Source organism: Tupaia chinensis, unplaced genomic scaffold (assembly GCF_000334495.1).
Source record: "Tupaia chinensis unplaced genomic scaffold, TupChi_1.0 Scaffold000366_1, whole genome shotgun sequence".
Lineage (NCBI taxonomy): Eukaryota > Metazoa > Chordata > Mammalia > Scandentia > Tupaiidae > Tupaia > Tupaia belangeri.
This window is the reverse complement of record NW_006159863.1, coordinates 711,071-720,322: the sequence shown is the minus strand read 5'-3', so window position 1 is coordinate 720,322 and position 9,252 is coordinate 711,071. Positions and strand designations below refer to the sequence as shown.

Sequence of the window (9,252 nt, the reverse complement as noted above, 5' to 3'; positions counted from 1 at the left end):
CAGCCATTGGGAACAGTCTTTAAGAAGCTATCAGTCCAATCTCTGAGAAGAAGCCACACAATATTTGTTGGGATGCAACCCAGTGTCTGAGGGAACCCAGACACAAATCATTGTCTCTAAAAGGGTTTCCTTGGACTGTCACGGAAGCGTCTCAGATGGGCAAGAGCGCTCGCACCTTGCAGAGCTCTCCACACCTGCTCTCGCCACCCCGGCCGGGCACTCCGCTCCAAGTCATCTGTCAGCCAGAAGCTTATTTTTTTTTTTTAAAAGAAAAGTAAATTCATCTTGCTCACAGTTCTTTCTGGAAGAGTTGAGAAAGCAAAGAATTCACCAACTCAGCAGGAGACAGAACAAGCTCCTTCTTTTGATACGTCCAAACTAATCCCTTAGAGGAGAGAGATGCAGGAAAGGGAAGGTCATTCATTCTTTGGTCTCTGGTTCGCTGCAGAATACCCTTGGTCAGTTTTAGTCCTCTCCTATTTTAGGGGGGAAATATTTTTGTTTCTTTTTTTAAAAAATAAAATGTCCCCACAAAGGGGAGAAAATGTCTGAAGCATTACACCTTGGCCGCAGAGCCCTGACTCGGCATCGCCACCCTCCGTCTGGCTGGTTTCTGCCAAGGCCCCGAGAGCACAGAGGACACGCTGGCTGGACGGTTCAGTCCAGGAACCGCTGGCAGGCCTTCTTCCACCGGCAGGCTGTGCACCACTGGTCCCGGTGCTCGATGCCGTATACCTTGCGACACTTCTTGGCCTCGCCGCGGGCTTTCCTGCCGAAAGAGAATTTTGAGAGTCAGGGGATCATGCACCGGTGGTTAGACCTGGAGCCCCGCCAAGCCTGAGACTGCATGAACAGGCAGGGGCTGGAAGGGGGCTCCCACCAGAGAATGATAGTGCCTGGGACCAGAACTCAAGAGACAAAAGTCATATATCGGTGGGTCCTTCTTCTGGCCACTAACCCTGGTAATTATGCTGGATGGACTCAGAGTCCAGGCTACCAGCAGAGATGAGAGACCAAAACTAGAAAGCCAGGCACAATGGATGTCTCACCTGGTGCTGCTCTGGGCCCGGGGTGGAGAAGTGACAATCAGGTGAGATTTCATTGCAGGCGGTGGCTGCTGGGGCTCGCTGAAGCTTAGTGACCGGCTCCGGACCTGGGCACGAGGAGAGGGGCTGTGAGCACAGGCCTGAGCACGAGAGCAGTTGGGATGGCCGAGGACCACTTCTAAGACAGCCAGCCCCACTTCCTGAGCCCCTGGTGGTGCTGCTGGGCTCCAGGGGGAGCACCAGTGCAGGAGGCCACCATGCAGAAGGGAGCCCTTGGCAGGAAAGCCAGGCAGAGTTGAGGTTGCAGAGAGAAGCCCAGGCCTTAAAGCCACACACAGGCTCCAGCAAGGGCCAGGGCAAGGGAGCCACTTGACAATCCAGGAATCTACTTTTTGACATGTGGCAGTGGAGTCAGACTCAGCACACGCAGAATGAAGGAGGCATTCCACTGACCTCCTGGCATTTGAGCTGCACAAAGCTGATGCCTCCTGGTAGGAGACAGTACAGGCTAGAGCCCTCTATGTGTGGTTCAAAATGGGTCACAGTGTATTTCAGTCTGGGGTCTCACAGCCGTAGGCACTGGGTCCCCAGGGGCCCGAGATTCCTGACCCCGCTCAGACACTCCTATCTTCTCTCTTCTTACCCTCTTACTTACTTAAATACCAGAGGGCACATGCACTTGCCAGAGACTAAAAAGAGAAAGCACCTCACAGTAGGGCCAGGTCACACTGCAATGTTTTTGCTCCATTTCTGCACCCCATCCTTATTTTTGGGCATACATGTACACACATCCAGTGTTTTTTTGCAAGCCACCAAGGCCAGGATTTAAACCATGGTCGGCCTTGTGGAATCCACTCCAGAGACACAGTGCTTAACCCCCATGCTACAGGGCCAGACTCTTGCCCATCCTTATCCTCTCTGACCTCCCCACCTCTCCCCTTTCCTTCCCTCTCAGCATGAAAACCGTAACAAGCACTGAGGACACTCAGAGCTAAGAGAGACACTGACCCCAGCCTCGCCCAGTGATTTTCTTAGCATGAAACATGCTTGGCCTGGGCACTCCTGCGACACCACCCTTCCACCTCCCACAAGGGGCTGTGACCAACTGAGGAGTGTCAGGGAGTGGAGGGGACAGTACTCGGAGATCATGCAGAAGTTTGGAAGCCGGAGCGAGGTGGCAACGCCAACCTGTGCTGTGAGATGGCCTCCAGTCCCGGGGATGTTGGGAGAGCCTTCCCCTAGCATCCAGGAGTGCCAGTGGGCACAGACAGGCATACTCACCGGGGAGAGGGAGGAGGCCGTGCAGGGAGCAGCAGCCCAGCTGATACTGGTGTAGATGTGTGGGGAGACGGGGATCTGGAAGGACGGCAGAGCCTGCGGAGACAGGACAGCGTCAGCCTGGGGTCTGCTCAGGCACACTCAGGGGCCCCCAGATCCCGGTAACTTCACTTCGTGCAGCAGAAGGTACGTCTCTGCATAACGGAGCTGACCAGACAATACCGGAACCAGAAGCTGATCCAGAGAGCAACATCCGAGTATCCAAATCTGATGTCGTCTCCGGACGGCAAGGCTCCAGTCTGGTTTCGGAACCCCTGTCTCAGAGGGGGTTGGCGTGCCAGACCCATGGCTTAATCATCACAGCGGATTAACGTCTGGGCTGGATCACCTACTGAGAACAGGCTGCAGGCAGTTGCCAAAGAAAGTCCAAAGCCTTCTGAGCAGGGCGGAATAAGAAGTGGCACCCCCTGGCAACTACAAGAAGCAGTGACAAACTCTTGGATATCCAGGCTTCAGTCTATTTGTAAGACCACCAACCATCTAGGCCCCACGGGGACAGCTGGGGCTGGACGTTGTCTGAAGGTGAAATAGCTAAGTGGCCACCCACTCCAGCGAAGAGAGCCGGCGCACTTGGGGGTAAAGGCTTTTTGACTGAAAGCACTGCTGTTTCATTACTACCTTACAAATCAGCCCAGCGTTTGCTAAAAGCAAGATGCAGACATGAAAGAGTTTTAAGAAAAACTGACACGCCACGATCTGTTGGTTGACTGAGTACCTGGTACTGCGTGCACTGAAGAACGTCCTGAGTACCTGGTACTGCGTGCACTAAATGGCGCCCCTCTGTGCATCCTCCTCAGCCACGTGGGCAGGACAGCATGGTCTCGCCTGTACCCATGCCTTCCTGCCCCTCAGGCAAACCGCGCTTCTACTGTGTGTTATGGTTAATCACAGTTTCACACGCATCTCTTTGTCCAGATAAACCATGCTCTCCAGAAGGGCACAGACTATGTCCTGTTCTGTCTGCAAAGCTCACTTATCTCAATGCCTGATGTCCAGCAGGTATTCAAAACATGGGTACTGGGTTGTTTTTTAATGTAACTGAGTTCGAGGGGTTAAGACTGGCTCTGGGAGGCCCAGTTGCACTGCTGAATCCCCTTTTACAGCCAGCGGTCCAGGGACTCCCCAGCCCAAATCCATCTCCCTGGTTACGTAGGGATTTGATGAGGTGTCTGTAACCACTAGTGACAGCTGGCAATGTAGAACTCTGGAAGGATCCGCTCTTATTGAGCGTGAAGTCAGTTCCCTTTTCCTCCTTTATAGAAGTTAAGAGATTAGCAATTTGGCCAAAGGACACAGCCTTCAATCAGGTGGTCAGTGGCCCGTCATAGGATAGCCAGTGGCAGGTCAGACGCAAGGCGGAGCCCCCACGGTGGCGCACCGTACCTGGTATGCATGGTCGGCCTGAATGTGCCAGAAGGAACCGGGGGCTGACTTGCTAAGTGCACCCGAGGGCAGGGGAGACTCCAGGCCAGGGTGCTCGGGGCCGGAAAACCGGGGTTTGGGTGGAGGTGGTGGGAGAGCCGCAAGGGGAAGGCCCGTCACGCCGGGGGCAGGAGCTGGCTCGACGGTGGAGGTCCCCGGAGCAGGGGTGCCAGTCACAGCAGCAGCTTCTTCCTTTGCCTGCACCTCTGTGTAGTAGAAATCCTCCTCCCGCTTGAACTGGTCAGAGTCCACAGTGTCCCTGTGTGAAGGGAGAGGTGGCTGCCATCAGGACACGCTGCCTCAGTTCAAACCCAAGTGACACCAAGGCACAAGAGGGAAATGAGTATTCGGGTCCCACCTGACAAGTCAGAGGGAAGCCCAAGAAGTCCAGGAGCCCCGTTCCTGACAGGTGTCATGGAGGATCACGCACCTGCACATCAACAGGGACCACTTGTCCTGACACCTAGCTTTTCCCTCACAGAACATGAGCAAACCTCTCCTGGAGCAGGGGGCACCGAGCTGAGCACTGCCACACCCTCTCTGGGAGCCCCCTACCTGCGGCATGCTCTCTCCTCGGGGCTGCGGATAGGCTCCTGCCCCAGGGGCAGCAGGTACAGAGCATGGCCGTCACACTCGGGGCCACTCCCCAGCGCTTGAACCTGAGAACCCTGTTTCTACACAGAACTAAAGCATGTTGCTTCCTCTCGTTAGGCAAGAAAACACAGCCACAGGATGGACGGAGTTCCCTCCTCACCAACATCACCTGCACCACCACGCACAGGGCCTCCTCCCCTAAGGGCGCCTTTTTGGCAGAGGCCAGAGAGATCCTGGGGGTCCTCGGCAAGTCCTTTTCTGGAAAGCTGGTCACGCAGGCTTAGTGGGGAGAGGACAGCCAGATGTGCCCAAGGCGGAGGGCCAGGCTCCACACCTACCCCAGGTGGAGGGCTTTGACGTGTCGTTTGATGCCCACGATGGAACGCAGCACTTTGCCACAGCTGGGCCACAGGCACTTGTACATCACCTTCACGGAGTTCTAGGGCAGAAGGAAGGAAGGTAGCGGGCATGTTCTTCTCCCTCTTGCCTCTCCTCCCTACCCAGCCGCCTGCTCTCCTCTGTCCAACCCAACTAAGAACTCTGGGGGAGCAGGAAATGGGCAACCAGGAGCCCGATGCCCAGATCTGGGAAATGGCCCTAGTGGCCCTCGGCCCCAGGCTGCTGTGCTGAGACCCCGCCAGAGGCCTCTCACGCACGGTCCCCTGCAGGGGTGCAGGAGAGAAGGCAGGACTGGGGAGAGGTGAAGGGTGAAAAGGAACTGCATTAAAGAGGAGTAGGCTCCTGAGAATATCTCACGGCCACAAGCTACACAAGAAAACTGAAACGGAGGGGGTCCGAGAACACCTAGGACCCTTGGGGTCCCCTCCCCCTACGGCGGCCAACCCTACTCAGCCTGAGCTCACACTCACCCCATGATCCCATACCTTTCTTTTACGCGGAGCTGGTTCATCCAACAGGAAAGGGTCCGAATCGGTCTCAAACCCATGATCAGTCTGGGGGGAACCAAAGGCCTCCCCTAAATACTTGGGACTGGCCTGGGGGTGGGGAGGCGAGGGGGTGGAGATGCCACTGCTCCCGCTCCAGTGCCCGCTGGTGGTGCTCCTGCCGCTGTCCGACACGTCGCCACTCTCCTTCCAGGGGTCACAGGCCACGCGGGAAGCTAATCGAGGGAGAAAAAGAAGACGTTCACGGATTTGTCCCAGGCAAAGCGACAGGAGCGCCTGTCCTTTCTGAGAGCTGGGACACCTGGGGAAGGGTACCCTGCACCACAGACATTCCTATTCTAAAGGCAGACCTGACACACCCCAGTGGACATTTTCTGCCCCAGCCACCCGGCTCATCACTGCCCCACAGAAGCACGCTGCCACTTCATTCTGTACAGAATGAATGCAAAGAGACTAATTTACATGTATTTCTTGGGCAGTTCCATGGCCTGCTGGTTGGTGCACCTGGATTCTACATGGTCAACTGCACGGTTTGACCAGCTGGGTGGGGCCAGCAGGTGGTGTGGTCATTAAGGCGCTAGACTCCCACATGGCAAACCATGGTTCGAGTCCTAACCTGGTGGCTTGAAAATCATGCAGCGCGTGTGCACATATGCTCAAAATCCCGAGAGGAGAAGAGAAGGGACTGTGATATGACCATCCCCTCTGGGGGGCGATTTTTCACTTTCCCTATGCCTGTCTCTCTTGGGTGAGCGCACTCTATGAAAAAACCCTAAAAAAAAAAAAAAAAAGACTATTTTCTTTACTCTCCTTGTGCTAACAGAGCAAGCACGTACTACCAGGCTTCATGGCTAGATCCTCCTAGCGCGAGGACTTTAGCAGCCTAGTCATGGACTACAGGCTTTGGGTGAAGAAATTCTGCTTTTACCTCCCTTACGTTTACTTTCTATCTAGGGAAATTACTTATGAAAGATGCTTGTAATTGGCCACTTCCCTCCTGACCAGTGCTCAGAGCTAATTCCCTACTTTCCTCCACACTTTTAAGTCACATGCAATTTGGAGACATCTCACCAGTGAAAAAGTTCTTCCCTGGGAGTAAGGAAGAGCCGTTACAAATTTCCAAAACCTGTCAGGTTCACTACCGGTCTTGTCAAATGGCTGATACCCACTAAGTCTTCTTCCCTCAGTGTGACTGACAGTGTATTTGGGGGTCACGACTAGAAGAAATTCATTTTTGTTTTACTTCATATATTTGAACTCATACTGCTGGGTTTTATTAATTAAACGTATTTCAGACTGCAGCTCATTCATTTCAGTCCCTTGGCTGGTAGGCCTGCACAGATTTACAAGGCTAAATTAGGCACCTGGAACAAGGGCATGAATTTTTAGAGGCCACCGGGGCACCATTTAGTATGTTTCTCCCTCAGTGAACTAAATATTCCTCTATGACCTTGTTCGGGTCCCCGCCAAAGAGCCACGCTCAAAGAACAGACTCAAGTGGTAAGTTCGGATCAAGCCCGTACTCAATCATCTTCACAATGACCAGAAAGCTTCTCTCCAGATGATGAAACTGAGGACAAAGAATGGAAGCATCATCTAACTCAACGGCACTCAGCCAGTCTGAGGTGCCCAGGAGAGGAGCCTCCTGAAATCCAGGTGCCAGCTGACCGTGGCAATTAGCTGCTCACAACGAAGGCCGTCGGGGTGGGCCTCTGGTCGCCCAGAGCTCAGCGAGGCCCTGTGTGCTCACCGGAGAAGTTGGCCTCAGTCCCAGGCGGACTCTGCACGACTGGGCTGCAGGACAGGGACGTCAGCACCATGGCCGCCATCATCTCGTCCATCTCCACTGCATCCGACTTCCTGGATTCAAACAGGAAATTGAGAAAGCTTACTTCGTGGGTTTCCACAAATAAAATAACAGAAACATTACTTCCAGTTATTTTCACGTGATCATCGTATAGTTCTGAACTGTCCCCTCCATTCAGCCAGTCATGCTCAAGAAACATAAGGGAAATAAATCATGACGATCTCTCCTCAGTCTTCACGAAAAGTGTTCATTCTCTTTTTAATTCTTTCTTTCTTTTTTTTCTTTTTTCTTTTTGTTTTTTTTACTGTGGGGTATGTGAGTTCACTGGGCAGAGACAGAGAGAGGGAGGAAGAGTGAGAAAGCACTACCCAGGAGGGGTGGCCACACCACAGTCCCTTCTACTCCATTCCTTGTCAGGGCTTTGGGCACACACACACATGCACTCATTGTGTTTTTCAAGCTGCCAGGTCTGGGACTCATACTGTGCAGCTTGCCATGGGATCCAGCACTTAACCTCCATGCCACGGGCTAGCCCCCTAAAAATGCTCATTCAGAATGATGTTTCTCGGGGAACCAGCAGTTAGCGTAATGGCTATGTCACTGCACTCCCACATAGTTGACCGCGGTTCGCGTCCCGGACCCGGTGGCTTAAAACTCACGCCGGGCGTGTGTGCGTGCGTGCCCAAGATCCCGAGAGGAGAATGGAAGAGAAAGGACTGCGGCATGGCCATCCCCTCTGGGGGGGTGATTTCTCTCTTTCTGTCTCTATGTCTCTCTCTGTCTGTCTGGTGAGCGCGCGCGTAAAAACCCCTCCAAAAAAAAAAAAAAAAAAAAGAATGATGTTTCTCCCCAATCTGCATGTCTTTCTCCCCACACACTCTTACTGTGCTTGCTTAAACTTCTAGTACTTTTTTTTTTAAAACAGGAAGGATGTGCATTATTTATGGTTAAGTGAAAAAACAAGTTACAGAGCAGTGAATATACCATGATCTACTTTTGAAAACAAAAAGAACAAGGGAAGCCATAATATTTGAGTGGAAGTGGATGGATTTAGTTCTCAAGGGCTTGTAATTTTTGAGGATAGGGAAAAATTAACCTTTTTCCACTATTCAAGTTTCTCTTCATACTTTTTAAAGAATTATTTTACTTTTAAACTTTTATTTATTTATTTATTTTAATTTGACCAGAGAGGGACACAGAGAGAGAAAGAACGTGAGAAAGCAAGCCACCAGGTCCAGGACTCGAACCACAGTCAACCATGTGGGAATCCAGCACCCTTAACCACCACGCCACCTGCCAGACCCTCCCTTCATATTTTTTAAATGAAAAAATAGCTTTTTAAGAATTATTTTATTTAACTATATTTATTTATTTTAATTTGACCAGAGAGGGACAGAATGAGAGAGAGAGGGAAGGTAAAAAGTCAAGCCACAAGGTCAAACCACCATGGTTGGCCACGTGGGAATCCAGCACCCTCAACCACCACGCCACCTGCCAGCCTCAAGAAATAAAATATTTCTAATTCTCAGTGTTGCTAATGTTTTAAATTACAATTAATTTAATTTAACTATTAAGTAATGGTTTTGTTATTTTTCATTTCTCCATATATTTATAACCCATAATAGAGTTTCTAAAACAATTATAAATGACACAGGACAATCGTAGCTTTTCCAATTTACTATTAAAACAGTTTGAGATTATTAAGAGTAGGTTTTCAGCAGATGGCATGGAGGTTAAGGCAGGTAATCTCAAATGGCCACCTCTGCAGTTCAAGTCCCAGATCCAGCGGCTTAAGAATCACACTGGGCACATTGTGCCTAAAATTCCAAGAGGAGAATGGAGAAGGGACTGTGGCATGGCCATCCCCCAGGAAGTGATTTCTCATTTTTTTCTCTGTCTCTCTAGCAAGCACGTGCACCCTGTGGTGAAAATCTTAAAAATTAAATTAAATTTAAAAATCCAGACCCTGCCACCCTGGGGCAAGTGGTGAGATGCAGCTTCATGAGGTGAGGCCAGGGCCACATGGGGGGCCCAGGAATCAGTTTCAGAACAAACCTAGAACTGGCCATGACAGTAAGTGTGTATAATCCTAGCTAACTAGGAGGCTGGCAAAGGAATATAGTGACATGGTGAGAATGTA

General features: G+C 51.6%; 1 protein-coding gene across 3 annotated transcripts in view; it reads right to left on the bottom strand.

Annotated features, from left to right (window-relative positions):
- Positions 1-253: 253 nt before the first annotated feature.
- ZNF395 (zinc finger protein 395) overlaps positions 254-9,252 on the bottom strand; it is a 51,971-nt gene continuing 42,972 nt past the window's right edge. For all 3 annotated transcript variants that reach the window (XM_006153210.3, XM_006153211.3, XM_027773725.1), the window contains exons 4-10: positions 7,056-7,165; positions 5,285-5,520; positions 4,739-4,839; positions 3,768-4,065; positions 2,328-2,420; positions 1,050-1,153; positions 254-769 (exon numbers count right to left, since the gene is read on the bottom strand). In XM_006153210.3, coding sequence (XP_006153272.1) covers positions 658-769; positions 1,050-1,153; positions 2,328-2,420; positions 3,768-4,065; positions 4,739-4,839; positions 5,285-5,520; positions 7,056-7,165 — 1,054 coding nt within the window. In that variant the 3' untranslated portion in view covers positions 254-657. The remainder of the gene's footprint in view (positions 770-1,049; positions 1,154-2,327; positions 2,421-3,767; positions 4,066-4,738; positions 4,840-5,284; positions 5,521-7,055; positions 7,166-9,252) is intronic.